The sequence below is a fragment of the Mobula birostris genome, chromosome 21 (genome assembly GCF_030028105.1).
Source record: "Mobula birostris isolate sMobBir1 chromosome 21, sMobBir1.hap1, whole genome shotgun sequence".
NCBI classification, from domain to species: domain Eukaryota; kingdom Metazoa; phylum Chordata; class Chondrichthyes; order Myliobatiformes; family Myliobatidae; genus Mobula; species Mobula birostris.
The window spans coordinates 20,506,522-20,528,346 of NC_092390.1; the positions used below are offsets into that span (position 1 = coordinate 20,506,522).

General features: G+C 44.8%; 1 protein-coding gene across 2 annotated transcripts in view; it reads right to left on the bottom strand.

Moving 5' to 3' along the window:
• The window catches only part of hk1 (hexokinase 1), a 77,752-nt gene that overhangs the window by 14,360 nt on the left and 41,567 nt on the right, over positions 1-21,825 (bottom strand). The window contains exons 10-15 of one of the 2 annotated variants that reach the window (XM_072239130.1): positions 18,283-18,587; positions 12,964-13,112; positions 8,920-9,039; positions 7,789-7,884; positions 3,141-3,240; positions 1,417-1,600 (exon numbers count right to left, since the gene is read on the bottom strand). In XM_072239130.1, the coding sequence (XP_072095231.1) occupies positions 1,417-1,600; positions 3,141-3,240; positions 7,789-7,884; positions 8,920-9,039; positions 12,964-13,112; positions 18,283-18,587 (954 nt within the window). Of the gene's footprint in view, positions 1-1,416; positions 1,601-3,140; positions 3,241-7,788; positions 7,885-8,919; positions 9,040-12,963; positions 13,113-18,282; positions 18,588-19,654; positions 19,789-21,825 lie in introns of those variants that run through there. The other variant, XM_072239131.1, reaches the window with a different exon arrangement.

Here is a 21,825-nt window from a genome sequence, read left to right on the forward strand (position 1 = left end):
GTGAAGGGTTCTGATTCAGCGCCACTATTAGTGAGTACCGTGACTGACATGCCATACGCAGTAGACTCAGTATTCATAAGTACTTGTCAAGCTAAGTCTTGATACACTGTCTGTGCACTGCTAGGGGACTGTACCATCAATTGCTGGACACTGTTGCTCAGTGTCTTGGACTATATATGTTTTTATTTTCCAACTGAATATACTTCTTTGCTCACTATTTTGAATTATGTTACTCGCTATTTTTGAATGTTAACTTGCTATTTTGAATGTTTTGCACTTTAGAATCAGAGGAACATTGTCTTGTTCAGCTATATCCATGTATGGTTTGAATGATAATTAAATTTAATCTGATTTGATATTATACTCCAGAAAGCCTGGCAGTCCACTATTTAAAATGCTTTGGCCAAATCTATTAAAGCCAAGTACAAGGGCTGCCTTAGGTCATGGCATTTTTCCTGTAATTGGAGTGCTGTGAAAATCATGTCTGCTGTACCTCCAGATGGGCACAAACCTGTGATTCAGGAAATACTTCTTCAGATAGTGGAAGGAGTCAATTGAGAAGGATAGGTGCAAGCACTTTGCCTGGTGCTGACAGCAGGGAGATGCTGCTGTAGTTGCCAATTGCTTTGTCTCCCTTCTTGAATATGGTCACTATCAGAGTATCCCTGAGCTCTGAGGGCAGTTGTTCCCTTTCCCAGACCTTCAGCAGCACGGCATGAATGTGGTGCAGGAGTGCTGGTCCACCTTCCTTAAAGACCTCTGCTAGTATCCCGTCAGGACCAGCAGCTTTGTTGCTTTTCAGGCTGCTGATGGCATCATGGACCTCTTTCATACTAGGAGGTTAAAACATGGCTGGGAACTGACAATGCTCTGCCATTGCTGACCTCAAATTGTACAGTATTTCCAAAAGCTCAGATATCAGAAATAAGCTAGCACTTTTCTCTCTGGAGTGACGGAGAATGACAGGCAACTTGATAGAGGTGTACAAGGTGATAAGAGGGATAAATCAAGTGGATAACCAGAGACTTTTTTCCCCCAGGGTGGAAATGGCTAACACAAGGGGGGCAAAGTTTTTAGGAGATTGGAGAAAGGTATCAGGGGATGTCAGAGATGAATTCTTTACACAGAGAGTGGTTGGTGTGTGAAGGTCCTGCCAGGAGATCCATTAGGGACATTTAAGAAACTCTCAGACAGGTACATAGATGATTTAGAAAAATGGAAGGCTACGCAGGAGGGAAATTAAACTTTAAGTAGTTTAAAAGGTCAACACAACATTGTGGGCTGACGGACCTATACTGTACTGTTCTATGTTCTATTTTCTAGCTGCCCAGTTGATACTGTTAAACTTTGGGGTACCTCAATTCACCCATCACGATTATAGACTAGGAGGTAAAAATTTGCATTGTATCAACCCACTTTTGTTTCCCTTGGTTCAATGACAGATCATCCACTGCTTTATCGTACTCCGTCCTGATATCATCAAGGCACCCGTTGTCACCGAAAGCTCCCCACTCCATGTTCACGCACATGAGCCCCTCATCTCCCTCCACGGTCTCAACGTTCCTCGCCTCTTCCATGTAGCAGGTGTTGCTGCCAGTCCCTGAAGAGGAACAGTGACATTTGCTGAAGAGGACTGCAGCAGCAAAAGGTTCATCTCACACAGTTTCAGATACAGATGAGAAAATGGAAGCAAAGAATTCAGCAAATACAAATAATCAAGAATAAAATTGCCAGTTTGCATGTAGTGTAAACATGAAGCTTTTCTCCTGGCAGATGAATGGCGTCCTGGCACATACACAAAAAAAAAAGGTTAATTACTTTGTAACAGAGAGTGAGTTTGGAATTACTGAGCACTACAACAAATGAAAAACGAGAAAGAAGTACAAGTGAAAATTGGGCAAACCCAAAGTAGGGATATTCAGCACACACTTCCGGCCCTCTTGGGAAATCAGTTTCTTTACTTTTTGAGTAGGACTTTTGTTAGCCCGAGTACAATTTTTCTATAATAAACCTTCCAATTAATACGAGCATCAAAACAACATACACAGTCTGCAGGGAGAGTTTTCTACCTCAGGTTTTATGCACCAAGATTGAAGTATATTTTTATTATCCTGTTTTTTAAAATCTGAAACCAACTCTGAAGCAAAACTAGTTTTGCAGCTTTTGCCCTCAGTGCCAGCCGCGACTTCCTGCGAGGCTGAATGTGTGTGAGCCTTCGTCATGGGGCCAGGGTCACTGTCACTCTCCATTTCCTCAACTCAGGACAGACCCCACGTTACTGCTGATCGGTGCCACACCTCACAGTTTGCCAGGCAGTGCAGGGAGAAAAAAAAACTTCACTCCACTTCTCTCACCGAGAACGACAGGATGGGCACAGATATTTACACGTTTCCCCAAAGTACAGGAACTCAACAACAGAATTGACGCCCTGCCCAATCCTTTTTATTTGGAAATCCATTTTAATAACAAGTAAATCTAGTATTTTGCTTCAGGGCAAATCATGAATCTATATATTATAAAATCAGACAAAAGCCAATGTGAATGAATTTGGACAGCTTCACTCCATTTACTACAGGGTTACACTGGCAATGCTGCTGAGTCGGACCCGAGCTGTGCTGTACTGGGCTGTGAAAGGGAACAGATCCATACTGATTCACCAGGTTTGTTAACCAGACATTGATAACATGGTTTTGGGCTAACTGACTTTATTTACTTGCCCAGAACCATCTCACTGCTACCCCATTTCCCTAATTAGAGCCTCTAAAATTCAAGTCCACTAATGTCTGTATACAAACACAAAACACAATTAGCCTGTCTCTCCTGTCATCACAAAAAGCTCCAGCTTTAATATATTCTAGCACTTAATCCATGGTTTTAGGCCGACTCCTTTGCTATCAAAAGACAAAGAACTACAAATGCTGGGTATCTGAAATATAAACTAGAAATGCTTAGTAGGCCAGGCAACATCACTGGAGAGAGAAGTGGACATAACGTTTCAGATTGATATTCTTTCATCAGAAATTTTCCATCAGAAAAGTCACTGTCCTGGAACTACTAACTCCAGCACTTTCAGTTTGTCTTTTACTTCATTTACTGACAACTAAATGAGCCAAATGCAGTGGGTGTCAATACTAACTCACCAACAATCATTCCAACTTCACACTGTAGATCTTCATATGCACATGTCATCATCGTGCCCACTGTGTCATTCACAATTGCTACAATATCCAGCTCAAACTCCTAGATGGAGAAATTATAGAATAATCAGGAAGAATTGTAGTCACTTTGAAACCACGGAAGGCTGCCCAGCAGCAGACTATCCATTACATCAAAGACAGATGATCCACCTGCCTCAAACATTCAGAACTCATTTTTCTTCTGGTAGGATTCAATCTAGGAAGCCTAAGATTTGCTCCAATTATTTTAAATCATTATAATAATCTACAATCAATTTTTTTTCAGATAACATTGTTGTGGGCTAATTGACTTTATTTACTTGCCCAGAACCATCAGACAGTAGGTTTACCGGTGTTATTTGCGGAAAGGAGGAAGAATGTGTGTGACAGGCCAGTTTTCTGTGCTCGGTGTCAGATGTGGGAGGTCCTGGAGTCTCCCAGCCTCCCGGACGGCCATATCTGCACCAGGTGTGTCGAGCTGCGGCTCCTTAGGGACCGAGTTAGGGAACTGGAGATGCAGCTCGATGACCATCGCCTGGTCAAGGAGAGCGAGGAGGTGATAGAAAGGAGTTATAGGCAGGTGGTCACACCGCGGCCACGGGAGACAGACAAGTGGGTCACAGTCGGGGGGGGGGGGGGAAGGGGAAGAGTCAGGTACTAGAGAGTACCCCTGTGGCTGTATCCCCTGACAATAAGTACTCCTGTTTGAGTACTGTTGGGGGGGACAGCCTACCTGGGGGAAGCAACAGTGGCCGTGCCTCCGAAACAGAGTCTGGCCCTGTGGCTCAGAAGGATAGGGAACGGAAGAGGAGGGCAGTTGTAATAGGGGACTCTATAGTTAGGGGGTCAGACAGGCGATTCTGTGGACGCAGGAAAGAAACTCGGATGGTAGTTTGCCTCCCAGGTGCCAGGGTCCAGGATGTTTCAGATTGCGTCCAAGATATCCTGCAATAGGAGGGAGAACAGGCACAGGTTGTGGTACATATTGGTACCAATGACAGAAGTAGGAAAAAGGAAGAGGTCCTGAAAAAAAAAAGTACAGGGAGTTAGGAAGGAAGTTGAGAAACAGGACCACAAAGGTAGTCATCTCAGGAGTACTGCCTGTGCCATGCCACAGTGAGTATAGGAATAGAATGAGGTGGAGGATAAATGTGTGGCTGAGGGATTGGAGCAGGGGGGCAGGGATTCAGATTTCTAGATCATTGGGACCTCTTTTGGGGCAGGTGTGACCTATACAAAAAGGACGGGTTGCACTTGAATCCCAGGGGGACCAATATCCTGGTGGGGAGGTTTGCTAAGGCTATTGGGGAAGAGTTTAAATTAGAATTGTTGGGGGGTGGGAACCAAACTGAAGAGATGGAGGAAGAGGCGGTTGGCTCACAAATAGAGAAAGCTTGTAGACAGTGCGAGAGGGAGGACAGGCAGGTGATAGAGAAGGGACGCGCTCAGACTGATGGTTTGAGATGTGTCTATCTTAATGCAAGGTGTGTTGTGAACAAAGCCGATGAGCTTAGAGCGTGGATCAGTACTTGGAGATAGGATGTGGTGGCCATTACAGAGACTTGGATAGCTCAGGGACAGGAATGGTTACTTCAAGTGCTGGGTTTTAGATGTTTCAGAAAGGACAGGGAGGAGGGAGGCAAAAGAGGTGGGGACGTGGCACTGTTGATCAGTGATAGTGTCACGGCTGCAGAAAAGGTGGACGCCATGGAGGGATTGTCCACGGAGTCTCTGTGGGTGGAGGTTAGGAACAGGAAGTGGTCAATAACTTTACTGGGTATTTTTTTTTATATAGGCCGCCAGGGATATTGAGGAGCAGATAGGGAAACAGATCCTAGAAAGGTGTAATAATAAGAGTTGTCAAGATGGGAGATTTTAATTTCCCAAATATCGATTGGCATTTCCCTAGAGCAAGGGGTTTAGATGGGGTGGAGTTTGCTAGGTGTGCTCAGGAAGGTTTCTTGGCACAATATGTAGATAAGCCTACAAGAGGAGAGGCTGTACTTGATTTGGTATTGGGAAATGATCCTGGTCAGGTGTCAGATCTCTCAGCGGGAGAGCATTTTGGAGATAGTAATCACAATTCTATCTCCTTTACTATAGCATTGGAGAGAGATAGGAACAGACAAGTTAGAAAAGCATTTAATTGGAGTAAGGGGAATTATGAGGCTATCAGGCAGGAAATTGGAAGCTTAAATTGGAAACAGATGTTCTCAGGGAAAAGTACAGAAGAAATGTGGCAAATGTTCAGGGGATATTTGTGTGGAGTTCTGCATAGGTACGTTCCAATGAGACAGGGAAGTTATGGTAGGGTACAGGAACCGTGGTGTGCAAAGGCTGTAATAAATATAGTCAAGGAGAAAAGAAAAGCTTACAAAAGGTTTGGAGAGCTAGATAATGTTAGAGATCGAGAAGATTACAAGGCTAATAGGAAGGAGCATAAGAAGGAAATTAGGAGAGCCAGAAGGGGCCATGAGACGGCCTTGGCGGGCAGGATTAAGGAAAACCCCAAGGCATTCTACAAGTATGTGAAGAACAAGAGGATGAGACATGAAAGAATAGGACCTATCAAGTATGACAGTGGGAAAGTGTGTATGGAACCGGAGGAAATAGCAGAGATACCTTACTTAAGTATTCACTATGGAAAAGGATCTTGGTGATTGTAGTGATGACTTGCAGCAGACTGAAAAGCTTGAGCATGTAGATATTAAGAAAGAGGATGGGCTGGAGCTTTTGGAAAGCATCAAGTTGGATAAGTCGCCGGGACCGGATGAGATGTACCCTAGGCTACTGTGGGACGTGAGGGAGGAGATTGCTGAACCTCTGGCGATGATCTTTGCATCATCAATGGGGATGGGAGAGGTTCCGGAGGACTGGAGGGTTGTGGATGCTGTTCCTCTATTCAAGAAAGGGAGTAGAGATAGCCCAGGAAATTACAGACCAGTGAGTCTTACCTCAATGGTTGGCAAGTTGATGGAGAAGATCCTGAGAGGCCGGATTTATGAACATTTGGAGAGGTATAATATGATTAGGAATAGTCAGCATGGTTTTGTCAAGGGCAGGTCGTGCCTTATGAGCCTGATTGAATTTTTTAGGATGTGACTAAGCACATGATGAAGGAAGAGCAGTAGATGTAGTGTAGCAACACACATCAAAGTTGCTGGTAAAGATGTATTTCAGCAAGGCATTTGATAAGGTACCCCATGCGAGGCTTATTGAGAAAGTAAGGAAGCATGGGATCCAAGGGGACATTGCTTTGTGGATCCAGAACTGGCTTGCCCACAGAAGGCAAACAGTGGTTGTAGACGGGTCATATTCTGCATGGAGGTTGGTCACCAGTGGAGTGCCTCAGGGATCTGTTCTGGGACCCTTACTCTTCGTGATTTTTTATAAATGACCTGGATGAGGAAGTAGAGGGATGGGTTAGTAAGTTTGCTGATGACACAAAGGTTGGAGGTGTTGTGGATAGTGTGGAGGGCTGTCAGAGATTACAGCAGAACATTGATAAGATACAAAACTGGGCTGAGAAGTGGCAGATGGAGTTCAATCCAGATAAGTGTGAAGCAGTTCATTTTGGTAGGACAAATATGATGGCAGAATATAGTATTAATGGTAAGACTCTTGGCAGTGTAGAGGATCAGAGGGATCTTGGGGTCAGAGTCCAAAGGACTCTCAAAGCAGCTGCACAGGTTGACACTGTGGTTAAGAAGGCATACAGTGCATTGACCTTCATCAATTGTGGAACTGAATTTAGGAGCCGAGAGGTAATATTGCAGCTATATAGGACGCTGGTCAGACCCCACTTGGAGTACTGTGCTCAGTTCTGGTTGCCTCACTACAGGAAGGATGTGGAAGCCATAGAAAGGGTACAGAAGAGATTTGCAAGGATGTTGCTTAGATTGGGGAGCATGAATAGGTTGAGTGAACTCAGCCTTTTCTCCTTGGAGCGACGGTGCATGAGAGGTGACCTGATGGAGGTGTATAAGGTGATGAGAGGCATTGATCGTGTGGATAGTTAGAGGCTTTTTCCTCAGGGCTGAAATGGTTGCCACAAGAGGACACAGGTTTAAGGTGCTGGGGAATAGGTACAGAGGAGATGTCAGGGGTAAATTTTTTACTCAGTCGTGAGTGTGTGGAATGGGCTGCCAGCAACGGTGGTGGAGACAAATACGATAGGGTCTTTTAGGAGACTTTTGGTTAGGTACATGGAGCTTGGAAAAATAGAGGGTTGTAGGTAAGCCTAGTAATTTCTAAGGTAGGGACATGTTCGGCACAACTTTGTGGGCCAAAGGGCCTGTATTGTGCTGTAGGTTTTCTATGTTTCTATTTTGAGCTAAATTTCATAACTGAGTCAAACCAAGTAAACCATGAGGAGGAGGAGGAAGTAACAGAAGTCTACATTGTTGGACAAGGAAAGACGGGATCAGAGTCGGAGCTGAAGCAGATGTATTACCTGAATAGCCCATTATTGCACAGTGTATTCGATCGAATTATATATACACATAATAATTACATCAATGATTAACGCCTCCTCCAAATCTCCTACAATAACATGTTCATTTACAAGGAACTGGTAACTTAAACAAATGAAGGCGCATTGATGGGAACTTACATCTCTTCGTTTAATGGCATCCCTGAGCATCGTAACTACATCCTCTCCCTCACAATCTGTTGCCTTAAAGCCTTTCGTCCACTTAAGAAGAATACCCTGAGAAAAGACAAAACTTATCATTTAACAGCCAAATGCAAAAAAATCACCGTAGAATGGAAAAAACTACTGTGTAGTGTCAGGGCATTGCTGCTGGGAAGGGCACTGGGTGAAGGGAGTTGAGCAGTTTGAAAGGCTGGTTAGGACAGGCTCTGTAGTTGGACAGAACAAAATGGACCAGAATAAATATAAGGACAGGGAAAGTCATTCACTACAAGCTAGGTATGTGGAATACTAGATGTTCATAGCAATTAGTGCCATGACTTCTTTAGGCGCTTTCTCATCAGTGGCACAAGGCCTCAGCCCTGGAACATCTAAGTCTACAGAAAGGTACATCCAAGGTGAAGGCAATGTGCAGAAAGCTGTGGGAGAGAGAGGCCACTGCTTGAATCTGGATTTGGGTGGCAACTGGGTGAGCAGCTGGTGAAAATATAGTGGTAATCAAATATGTTGCTGGTGGAGGGCTACTGAGAGGGTGGGAAATGGCATGGATGGTGCCTGGGTTGGGTCCGGTGTCAGAGAAGTGGGTAGAGTCATGGAGGCTGTACATCAAGACCTCCATCGACATGCTCATGAGTGCAGGGGGTTGGTGGGTGGATTGCGATGAGACGTGTGCTTGGGAGTTGGCCTGCACCATTGTACCCGGAACATTTGAAGGATCAAACACCACGTACAGGATTTACATTGGTGTGGTCCCAATACTGCATGACATCACAATGACCACGTAGTTTCAGAACAGTGTCGGTGATAAGAGTCTTGGGACAACTTAGTCTTCATTTCATAAGGAATGTTAGATGGGCCTAAGGCAAGGAAATCACACCACATGTGCAGGCAAGACTCACAACTCAATTGCTTAGTTAAATTTCCACCTGGCAAACAGCCATTACTGCATCTTACATAATTCTGCATTATTACATTTTCAATTCAGTTATGATTAAATTAACAATGCTATCCAATCCAATTTCAAGGCTAGAATTCATTAAATCCACATTAGAGCAATATTTTTCTTCAAATGTTTTAAATAAATGCACTTGCCTCATCTAAACTCCTCTGCTCACAGGGGAAAGAAAATGTGAAGCCAAGAGGAAGCCGTGCTCCCTTCATGCCCATGTAGTCAAGGAAGTCAGAGATGCAGTGAACGATGTGGTCAAACAGCTGAAAATTGAAAGAAAGAATTGTCTGGTTATTATTGATAAATTACCAGCGCGATTTCACCCAACAATAAGGCTTCTTTTCCCAGCAACACACACAAAATGCAGCACCTACAGAAGAGAGTACAGTCGACGTTTCAGGCTGAGACCTTCAGCAAGAATGCTCATCTTTTTTTTTCTCCAGTCCTGCTGAAGGGCTTCGGCCTGAAATGTCGACAGTACTCTTTTCCATTGACGCTGCCTGGCCTGCTGAGTTTCTCCAGCAATTATTGTACGCAGCTTGGATTTCCAGTGTCTGCAGATTTTCTCTCCTTTTCCCTAACTGCTTTGTTTTTTTTTTTGAGGTTTTTTCCTGGTGAGATTAAACAAAAACAATTTTTTTAAAAAATTACTTCAGCAGAATGCATCAGTTCCTTGGGTTTCCATTGAATGTGCAAGACCTTGAGCATGTTGCCGGAACACAGTACATCCTCCACAGGATTACCCAAGTGCCAACGTTAACATCTGAAGAGGCTCCAGACATACAATAGCATTACAACTCTTCACTATCAACATCTAGAGGGTTAACTCTGACCAGAAACTGGAACAGGAATGCACACAATGAAGCTATAAGACAATTAGAGGCTAGGAAACCTGTGGTGAGAAACTCACCTCCTAACTCCCCAAAGCCTGCGTACCATCTCAAATCAGGAGAGTGAAAGAACACCCTCCTCTTGCCTAGGTGAGCGCAACTTCAACAATACTGAAGAAGCTCAAAACCACTCAGGACATAGCAACCCTCTTGACAGGCACCCCATCCATAGTTCATTCACACCACCGTCACCGCGCAGCGACGTTCACTCCACCAACGTACAAACACTTTGTACCATCTACAGAAAATGACAACAACTCACTAAGACTCCTAGCACAGCACCTTTCAAACAGATGGCCTCTACAAACTGAAAGGACAAGAACAACAAAAGCACGGGGAACACCAACTGGAAGTTGCCCTGACTTGGAAAACACATCATCATTCCTTCACTGTCAGTGATCAAAATCCTGCCTGACCGCACTGTGTGTACAGTGACACCTCAAACACTACAGTGGTACAATTAGGCCACTCTCCATCACCTTCTCAAGTCACTTCAAGTCACTTTTTATTGTCATTTCAACCATAACTGCTGGTACAGTACACAGTAAAAATGAGAGTTTTTCAGGACCATGGTGCTACATGAAACAATACAAAAACTACACTGAACTATGTAAAACAACACAAAAACTACACTAGACTACAGACCTACCCAGGACTGCATAAAGTTCACAAAACAGTGCAGGCATTACAATAAATAATAAACAAGACAATAGGCACAGTAGAGGGCAGTAGGTTGGTGTCAGTCCAGGCTCTGGGTATTGAGGAGTCTGATGGCTTGGGGAAAGAAACTGTTATACAGTCTGGTCGTGAGAGCCCAAATGCTTCGATGCCTTTTGCCAGATGGCAGGAGGGAGAAGAGTTTGTATGAGGGCTGCGTGGGGTCCTTCATAATGCTGTTTGCTTTACAGATGCAGCGTGTGGTGTAAATGTCTGTGATGGGGGAAGAGAGACCCCGATGATCTTCTCAGCTGACCTCACTATCCGCTGTAGGGTCTTGCGATCCGAGATGGTGCAATTTCCAAACCAGGCGGTGATGCAGCTGCTCAGGATGCTCTCAATACAACCTCTGCAGAATGTGGTGAGGATGGAGGGTGGGAGATGGACTTTTCTCAGACTTCGCAGAAAGTAGAGACACTACTGGGCTTTCTTTGCTATGGGGCTGGTGTTGAGGGACCAGCTGAGATTCTCTGCCAGGTGAACACCAAGAAATTTGGTACTCCTAACAATCTCTACAGAGGAGTTGTCGTTGTTCAGCGGAGGGTGGTCGCTCCCTGTCCTCCTGAAGTCAACAAACATCTCTTTTGTTTTGTTCACATTCAGAGACAGGTTGTTGGCTCTGCACCAGTCCGCTAGCCGCTGCACCTCCTCTCTGTATGCTGACTCATTGTTCTTGCTGATGAGACCCACCATGGTCGTGTCATCGGTGAACTTGATGATGTGATTCGAGCTGTGTGCTGCAGCACAGTCGTGGGTCAGCAGAGTGAACAGCAGTGGACTGAGCACACAGCCCTGGGGGGGGGGGCCCCATGCTCAGTGTGATAGTGTTGGAGATGCTGCTCCCGACCCGGACTGACTGAGGTCTCCCAGTCAGGAAGTCTAGGATACAGTTGCAGAGGGAGATGTTCAGGCCCAGTAGGCTTAACTTTCCAATCAGTTTCTGAGGAATGATTGTTTGAATGCTGAACTGAAGTCTATGAACAGCATTCGAACGTACGTGAACTGAAGGGTCATTCAGATTTGGACAATTAAATGCTGGCTCAGCCTACGGAGCCCAGATCACCTGAATGGATAATGTATAAAATCTTTTATCCCAAGGGTCAGCAGCACGGCACCAAAGAGCAGCCAAACTATCTCTTCTGACAGTGGGAAAGAGCCTCTCAATATTCTAAAGACAGGGAACACAGACTGACTGTTACTAGGTGGTCAGATCCTGTTTATTCTGCAATACCACTTTTCAGCTAATGGGATATCAATCCAGAGTCTAAATAAAGAGTTGCTCAATGAGAATAGCTTCCGCTGAGTGGTATTTACACTTTGATAAGGTGCTCCTAGCAGGCAGAAGGTGCTCTCAATGTGGTTATCAGCCTAATGGAAGTGAACTGCTCTTTGCTCACAGCTTTTTGCAGGTCAGTAGCAGCTGTCAAAGGCTCTTTTCCTTTTGGTTCATCAACTGGAAGACAGGAGTTGGTGGCTGTTCAAGAATGTTCAACAGGCACCGTTCACAAAGGGAGAGAAAAGTAAACTGAGCTAATGCAGCTGAGGACAATTGCCTGAAATTCATGAACTGAGTCATAAATTAGTCCACCAGGTAAGCTAACAGAGAATTATTATGGTTGAGAACTTTGATGGAGAATTTGAAAAAAAATAACTGGATAAAGGGATCTGGATACCAAATATGTGGACTTCCAGATATGGTTCTTCTCAGACATTTTACCTACTTACTGCTTGTTACATCGCTGGCACTTAGGGCAGCAACGAAAGTTCTTCATTGCTGATTCACTAACAATTTTGTTTGACCAGTCAGGGTTGTTAACCCTGAGAGGTGAACTACTGTCAGTCTGGCTTCTACCCTTTGACCTGTTTGGCATGGGTGACCCTACCAAGGATCAAAGCACAAGGCCCTGACCCCAGCCCACATAGCTCTCCGGGTCACCGGAGGCTTTCCAAACCCGACGACAAGATTGTGGTACTCTTGGAGGTCTTAAGACATTTTACTGGTAAATAATTAGCACATGGTTTAATAATATTGCTGTGTTCCTCGCACCATCTACAAGGCTCAGGTCAGGAGAGTGCACGGGCGAGTGCAGCTTCAACAACACTCGAAAAGCTCAAAACCACACAGCCCTCTTAACAGGCACCCCACCCACAGTTCAGTCACTCCATCACCAACGTAGACAGAAGCAGTTTATATCATCTACAGGATCCATTACATAATAGCTGCATACTCTGATCTGTGATACTTGTGAAACAGAGTCCAACAGGGCAGAGCATGAGCAGGGGTGAACACACACAGGAGATTGACATATTCCCCCCTCATCTTCTACACAGCCTGCTCTGGTTGCCACGGGATGAGTAACTTTAAAATCAGACGCATCTCAGTACAGTATTAAAGCAAAAGCTGCCGCTTTTAAACACTCCTGACAGGAACCATTCCAAACTCATTTTTACATGCAGTTGAACAATTTCACTAATTTTTAAGTGGGACGGGGAGGCCAAATTGTGCATTGGTACTATGTAGAGCACATTTAGTGCATTAAAGCAGGATGAAAAATAAGTTTTATTAAGAAAATTGCCCACCTCTTCACCTGTTCCTTGCATGATCTCCAGAGGAATAGCATAGATTTTGTTGTGCATTTCAACTGTTCGCCTTTTGCCACTACGGATTTTGACAAGTAGAACACGGAAGTTGGTTCCTCCAAGATCAAGGGCCACAAAATCCCCATTTTCTGTTAAAAAGATTTTGAAGAAATGTATCATGTTTTTGATGCTTAATTAGTGTTGATACATGACTTTTATCTGGAAAAAAAATACCAGAACATAAGAATGAAAGAACCTGGAACAGGGGTCAGCCGATTAGCCCCTTAAGGCTGCTTCACCTTTCAGTAACATCAATCGTGATCTCAACACCACTTCCCCGATTTCCCTTTCCCCCTACTCCTTAATGTCATTGCTGTTCAAATGTCTGACAATCTCTGCCTGCCCTATATTCAGTGGTTCTACCTCCACAGGTGTTTGGGTAGAGAATGCCAAAGATCGGCAGTGAATATTTATTTCAAAGTACCAGATGTACCCTTCCAAATTATATTGTCATTGAATCATAGTTGGCTCCTTCCCACCTCCATCGGAAAGGGCAGCCCCTTATTCTGAAATGATGCCCCTGCTTATGGATATCCCCACTGGAAAAATATCTACTCAGCTTCCACCCTCTCGATTCTCCTCCCAACTGTACATCTTCCAGCAAGGTCACACCTCAACCCTCTAAAATGCTCTCAGCCTAAGCCCAACCCTGTTCAATCTCTCTCCATAAGTCAACTCTTCCATCCAAGGAATCAATCTACCAAACTTCCTTGAAATCAGAATCAGGTTTATTATCACTGGCATGTGTCATGAAATTTGTTAACTTGAAATCACCTCCATCACAGTAAAAGGCCAATACTCTGAAAGCCTTCCCAACAAACTAACGTTTTGTGTTTCACATATTAAAGCACACAAATCCCTTTATACGGCAATATTTTTTAGTCTCATTCAAGTAACTGCTAATGAATTCTTTCAAAGAGAATGCCTCACATGTTTCAGCATTATACTCCACATGCCAACTTGTCCACTCATGGTGGGGTCCACCCATCTTTGAAAACTGCTGCAGAATTTCCGGTCTCTTCATCGTCATCCATTGTGAATTCTTTAACTCTGGAACACTTTTGAAAATTCTGAGTGTTTGATAATGTGTTGCATTAAAGCAGACACTCTGTGCTTGACTGTTTGCTCTCAAGCTAATGGAAAAAAAAACTGGAACTTACAGCAGAGAAAATCAATAGCCCTCTGATGGAAAAAATTCATCATTTGGACTTAACAGCTTTAATCTCATTTGCCATCTTTTAGATTTTCCTTTTCAGTTATCTGTGCAAATCGCCTTTAAATGTCTAGGCCTAGAAATTCAGCAAAGCATACCTTTCTTTCCGTAGAATGCTACTTAAAATATTCCTTCCACCATCCTCCTTGAATGAACTGTAACAATGGCCATATCCAGGTTAGGATCCAGGGTTAGACCCTATACTTAAAAAGCAACATCCACATTGCATTGGGAAGTACGAGCTAGATCCACAGGCACCCCTGGCACAGCATATCTCAAAGTCATACTGCACAGAAACAGGACACGTGGTCTACCTGGTCTGTGCTCAGCAATGGGCAGCCATCGACACTGGCTGGCTGGCTGGCTGGCAGGAGGCAAAAAAAATGGGAATAAAGAGGGCCTCCAACCTGATGGCATGAACATTGACTTCTCAAACTTCCGCTAATGCCCCACCTCCCCCTCGTATCCCATCCGTTATTTATTTATATACACACACATTCTTTCTCTCCCTCTGTCCCTCTCACTATACCCCTTGCCCATCCTCTGGGTTTTCTCCCCCCTCAACCTTTTCTTTCTCCCCGGGCCTCCTGTCCCATGATCCTCTCGTATCCCTTTTGCCTATCACCTGTCCAGCTCTTGGCTCCATCCCTCCCCCTCCTGTCTTCTTCTATCATTTTGGATCTCCCCCTCCCCCTCTCAAATCTCTTACTACCTCTTCTTTCAGTTAGTCCTGACGAGGGGTTGCGGCCCAAAACGTCGGCTGTATCTCTTCCTAAAGATGCTGCCTGGCCTGCTGCGTTCACCAGCAACTTTGATGTGTGTTGCATAAAGAGGGCCTTTTCTGGTTGGCTGCAGGTGGCTAGTGGTGTGCCGCAGAGGTCAGTGTTGGGACCGCTTCTTTTTACATTGTATGCTAAAGGAATTGATGGCCTTGTTGCCAAGTTTGCGGACGATACAAAGGTAGGTGGAGGGGCAGATAGTGTTGAGGAAGTGGGGTGTCTGCAGAAGGACGTATGGGCAAAGAAGTGACAGGTGGCCTATAATGTAGGAAAGTGCATGATCGTGCACTTTGGCACAAGGAATAAAGGTGTGGACTAATTTCTAAATGCAGAGAAAATTCAAAAATCAGAGGTGCAGAGGGACTTGGGAGTGCTCACGCAGATTCCCTATAAGTTGACTTGCAGGTTGAGTCGGTGGTAAGGAAGGCAAATGCAATGTTAGCATTAATTTTGAGAGGACTAGAATACAAAAGCAAGGATGTGATGTTGAGGCTTAATAAGGCATTGGCCAGACCACACGAGTATTGTGAGCAGTTTTAGGCCCCTTACCTTAGAAAGGTGTGTTGCTATTGGACAGGGTCCAGGGGAAGTTCACAAGAATGATCCCAGGAATGAAAGGGTTAACATACAAGGAGCTCTGGGCATGTACTTGCTGGAGTTTAGAAGAATGAGGGAGGATCTCATAGAAACTTATCAAATATTGAAAGGTTTGGATAAAGTGGATATGGAGAGGATGTTTCCTATAGTGGGGCAGTCTAGGACCAGAGGGCACAGCCTCAGATTTGAGGGATGTCCATTTAGAACAGAGATAAGGAAAATTTCCTTTAGCCAGAGGGTGTGAATCTATGGAATTCATCTCCAGATGAATTGGGTATATTTAAGGTGGAAGTTGACAGATTAATCAGGGCATCAAAGGTTATGGAGAGAAAGCAGGAGAATGGGGTGGAGGGGGATAATAAATTAGCCACAGTGGAATGGAGGAGCAGACCCAATGGGCCAAAAGGACTCACTCTGCTCCTGTCTTATGGTCTTCAAAGCTTAGCTGATTCCATTGCTCATCAACACTGTTTACATTTTGTTAACAACTCTGCTTCCTCCAATCTCACCAGCACTGTATCCCAGGTACAGACCACCCTGTGTGTGGAAAACATCCCCCTCCAATCGCCTTTAACTATTTTACGCTTTACCTTAAATCTCTCTCCTCCAGCTTTATTAATCTTTGATACTGGAAACAACTCCAATAGTCTGCCCTATCTACATGCCTCATTATTTTATATCCTCAATCGGCTTTCCTCTTGACCTGCTCTACTCCACAGAAAACAGATCTATCCACCGCAGCCTCTCCTCAGAATGAAAACACACCGTCCCAGGTACCATCCTGTCCTGGGGAATCTCGCCTGCATCATCTCCAGCACAATCATATCCTTCCTGAAAGATAGTGACCAGAACAGCACCGACCAATGCTTTATATGGTTGGAGTGCAACTTCCCTGTAAGGCTTTTGAAAGATGGGATATGTGGGCACACCCTCTCTTTACCCTCTTGCTATTGAACCCACATAGCGACAGAGAATGTACAAACTCAGCAACAGAGGTCAGGACTGAAGGACTGAACCTGGGTCACTGGGGCCAAGCCAGCAGCTTTACCACTCCGTAAACCTTTTTGGTTTGGTTCTTGCAGGCAAGCTGCAAAAACACACAGAGTTAATTTAAATGCGGCACATTACCAAACGTTCACAATTTTCAAAAGCGCTCTGCCACTAATGAATGAAGGGACCAAATGCCCCAGAGCATGTCACGAAGACAGGTGGTGTTAGAAAGCTGTAAGTGGGAATATAATTGAGTAGACAAGAGCCACCATAATAAAATCAAGAAATCTCAGTACACCTCACCCACAATCACAGTGGCAGCTTGCATTCCTGCCTATGGTATCCAACACTGCAGTGCCAGACAGAAGACACCTCAATGCTGTTGCCACTGTGAATGGTGAATGTAAAAAAAAGACACCTAGGTTTCTAAAGCAGAAAAATGTGACCCAGTTTCTCCTGGGGATACAGCAGAAACATACTGTCACCTGCATATCTGATATGCCTAAGTCCCTGCGTGCACTCGTATGCAAGGTGTTAGGTGTATAGAAATGCCGGTGTAATTTGGATAGAGAGTTGTTGTGAAACTTCATGCACTGTTATGTGTGGAAAACTTCTACCTCAGGTTCAAGCATACACCAAGACTTTTAGTAAGACTCTACGATAATCATCAGCTAGATGGATAAACACAGTATAACATTTTTATTACTGCTGTTTATTATGGCATCCATTAATGCTGCTGATATTGTTTGTGGGGAGGCTCACTGGGAGTCTGAGTACGGTAGAAATATCCGCCTCAAGGCCTCACAACTTGGATGAATTGCTGCCAGGGATGAAGTGTGTGGGCGATATCAGGAGTGTCTGCATCTTGTACTTTTTGATTATTTTAACAATGGCATTTCCTTTATAAAGCGAATAGAGGCAGCTGCATAAAAATAATGAGGGTGATAAACCCTATGAACTTGTGTTGGTACGCTCGACCCTGTAGCATATTGTCAGTACCCATTTCCAGAATCTCCAGTGGTGGTTTCTCTGACTCACTCATAAGGATTAGAGATGTTTGAACTTAGGGCACTACACCATGATCTTGTGTTGACCTTATAAACCTACTCTTCCATCAGTCTCACCCTTCCCTCCATTTAACTTTAATCCATGTGCCTTTCTCAGAGTCTCTAAAATGTCCCTAATACATCTGCCTTTACCACCACACCCAACAATCTCCCCCACCAATACTTTCCTCTATTCAGCTGAAAATTATGCCCCCTTGTGTTAGTTTAATTGCATCAGAGTGCACAAAACCAAGCTGCACGAACTGCTATCTCCATCTCTTCCTGGAGCACAGAAATTATATCACTGTGCTAGTGTTCTCACTTTTAAAGTCTCCAGGAACACAGGCAACAAAACTGAGCAGCCTCGGGAACATCACCAAGGTGTTACTGGAGTTTCAAAGGTCAATAGGTGTTTATGACTTGACCAACTCATTCAACTTTACTGTTTCATGGCGATTTCTCTCTTTACCCCACTCAACCGTAAACAGATACAGAGAGTGGGAACACTCTTCTCCTCAGCTCTTTAAAGCAGCTGCTGAAACTTGGCACTAGCTTCACACTTGTACTCAGCTAGCAGTTCAACAGGAGATGCGTAGCTCAGACAGCCCCGAGAGATTAACATGTAACTTGGTACCTGTCCCATCTGGGGTGCTACGAACAAAGGTTGGTAACATTTTCACAGTGGCGGTGTCATGAGTTTTCTTCTGTAAACCCAACTCCATCTCCTTCCTCATTCTCTTCTTCACCTCACACAACTGATCTTGTGTGAGTGTAAAGCTTGCCAACGTCTTGTCCATTTCCTTGCGCTGTGACACCAGCCTCTCAGCCACCGCGGTCACCATGGCAGCCCCTTTCCCACTGCCGCTCTCCGAAAGCAGGAATCGGACATCACAGTCAGGAACCAGGCGTCTCACCGTCTTCTGGAGGCGCCTGGCAAACCTGCAAGAGACGACAGACCGTAGGAACTCTCCTGCACAGCAGAGGAGTGGAAGATTACCCTCATAACAAATGGAAGATGCGTGGAGCCGCCCTGGTAAATTTACACAGTGCAGGGTCCAGTTTTGGTTCCTGTGCTGAGCCACACCAGGTACCTGCTGAAAATAATAGTTCAAAACCATGGTTATCATGCAAGCTCGTCAGGGGCTTGTTTGGTCAGTTAAGGCCTGTCCTGCTCCTTCCCAGCATTTCTAAGCTCATTTGTTTCACAATAGTTCTAAATGGAACACCATTCCAGAGACAGGATTTATTATACAGTGACAGTACTCCAGTCAAGATACTTGCAATCTTGTTGAGGACAATCAGAGATTCTAGATTATTAACCAGATACAAGTAAATGTTTTGCACAGTGCGAGGGAGGAATCAGTCATTTTTGAACACCGTGTTCAGTCTGACAGGCAATTACTTCCACTGACTGACAAGCTATTCCTATCCTAGAAAGTCCCAGTAAATACTTCTGAGGATATTTCAGGAGCTAAGATGTCAACAGTTCGGCTTTGGAGCAGGATGCCAGGAATAGTTCAATGGGATTCATGCTACGAACTTTACTGGTGTCCAAGCTGTTTGGCACAGAAGAATGGGTGTGACAAAATTCTCTTGACTGATTATGTGCTGTGAGGCTGGAGTCGAGAGGAGTAGGCCCGTGCTCTGCAGGGGAGGGAGAAGGGGATCACACTTCACTGTGTTGTATCAAACAGTGAGGGACAAAAAGAAACTGAAGGTGTGTACCCTGACATGGTCAGGGAGTTCACACTGTGGGAAGATTGGGGCATCTTTTGAGGGCCTGAACAGGTCACTGAGCTAGGACTTTGGGGGGGGCAAAGGTCAGGGCTGGGACTTAGTAAATACTGAGGATGGAGGATTGAGGCATGCCTGGGCCTCGTTGAATGAATGGGACAGCAGTTTGTGGAACCGGGGTCTGGGCTTCAGAGTACCTGGGATCAGGATGGAGATCAGAACAGTGTGTGGGGGTGGGCCACCCAGAGGTTGAAAGGTAGCTACAGACTTACCTGAGAGGGGTCCCAGGCTAGTGCTGCTGGGAAGACCAGGGTGTCCCGGGAGTGTCCAATGATGGTCGCTCCTGGGACATGGTCCAGTTCCCCTGCAAGGCTCCAGACAGGGAAATGATGTCATCCATCGCACCCTGAAAAGGAAACCGCGTCAGAGGCACGAAGGTAACTCCAGCCTGGAAGTGCCTGGTCGAACAGCTGGAAAGACGTGAAGCAACCCAGAAACTTTCCATCCTGGTTTCGCTCCAGAAAAGTAAAATTAACTTTCAGTCACAGAACACTGAAAAATACAGCATTAAGCAATGAAATTTGGAGACACGAGATATCTACAGGTCAAAATCCACCTTTTGCTTTGAGGCAAGTGATTAAAAAGAACACACACACACACACATACATACACGTCTTTTTATTCCTTGGAGCACAGGAAAATGAGGAGTTATCTTAGAGAGGTTTATAAAATCATGAGAGGCATAGGTATGGTGAATGGTCACAGTCTTTTCCCCCAGGGTGGGGGAGTCCAAAATTAGAGGACACAGATTTAGGGCAAGTCAAAATATTTCAAAGGGCCTTGAGGAGCAACTGTATCACACCGAGGGTGGTGAGTATATGGAGCAGGCTGCTAGAGGCAGCTACAAGTAGCTCTTGGACAGGTCCGTCTGGTGGAGGGGTTTAGAGGAAGGTGGGCTGAAGGCAGGAGATTGGGAATAGACGGGTGCGCACCACGGCTGGCAGGGACTTGTTGTGCTGGAGGGCCATATTGCTGCTGCAGTGCTCTCTCACTCTCCTCCTCCCTCCGTACAGCATGGGAACAGGCGCTTCGGCCCAACACATCTGTGCTGATCGTGGTGCCAAATCAAACCAAATCCATCTTCTTGTATGTGATCCATATCCCTCCAATTTCTGCCGAAATGCCTCTTAACTACCACTATTGTGTCTGCATCCACCACGACCCCTGGCTCTAGGAACCTAGCACTGCCTAAAGAAAACTTACTCCATACACCTTCCTTAAAAACTTTCCCTTCTCACCTTAACGCCACGTGCTCTAGTATTAGACAACTCTACTCTAGGAAAATGACTGACTACCTACCCTATCAATGCATCTCATAACTTTGTAAAGTCCTATTGGAGTGCCCCTCAACCTCTGACGGCCCAGAGAAAACAACCCAAGCTCGTCCAACATCTCCTTGTCACTCTCTATTCCAGGCAGCATCCTGGCGAGTCTCCTCTGCACCCTCTCCAAAGAGGCTCCATCCTTCCAAATACGGGGTGAGCAGAACTATACACAATACTCCAAATAACAGAATTCCTATGCCATTCCTCAAAAGAGCTTTGGAATTAGTCAACTGATAAATCAATATTTCTTTTCTATAGACCAGCTGTAATACTACATCACGTTGATACTCATAAACGACTAGGAAGGATAAAATTAATTTAACAGGTTATTCAAATTTGTGAAGGATTGACCGCCTTATTGATTCTGCCATTGCTTGGGTTTAGGCCCGTGCAGTTGTACAGCCGTGTAGCGTGTTTGATGTGCTCTTTTCTCAGTTCAGTTCGAGCTGTTTCACAAATGGAATCTTACTGTTAGGAACACCCTTAGTCCGGGTACGTTTGCTACTTGGCTGTTTCTGCATGCTGTGTTGAAGGTTTCTGGGTTTAGAACGGTCTCTACAATTGTGCTGTGCTTGACCAGTGAGGAAGCATTTTGGTTAGAAGGGGTAAAAGCTGTAGGAACAAAGCTGAGGTTGAAATATGCTCTGGTCCTGCCCTGGCTGAGTTGCTGGAGCCACAAAAGCTCCTCTGTCATTGGACAATGCAGGGAAGTCATCAGCACTAACTGCTGAGAAGGGAAAAGTTGACAAAAAAAGTCGAACTGATTCTTGACTACTGGATAATGGATCAATGGATGTGCAAAATGGATTTGCCCTTGTATTTGTGAATAACTAGTTATATGCATGGAGCCTGTTTTATTTATACAGATTAGTCTATTTATAAAGTGAAGCAAAACATATTAATGACAGAAATTATAAAATCTTTGCCCACTAAGAAGAATAATTCCACCAGACAAAAGCAGTGAGTACTGGATGGTTACACGGACACAAAATCCACAAAAATAACCTCAGCCAATTACTATAGTTCCCATTCTGTCTGGGTACAATGTCCACAGACTA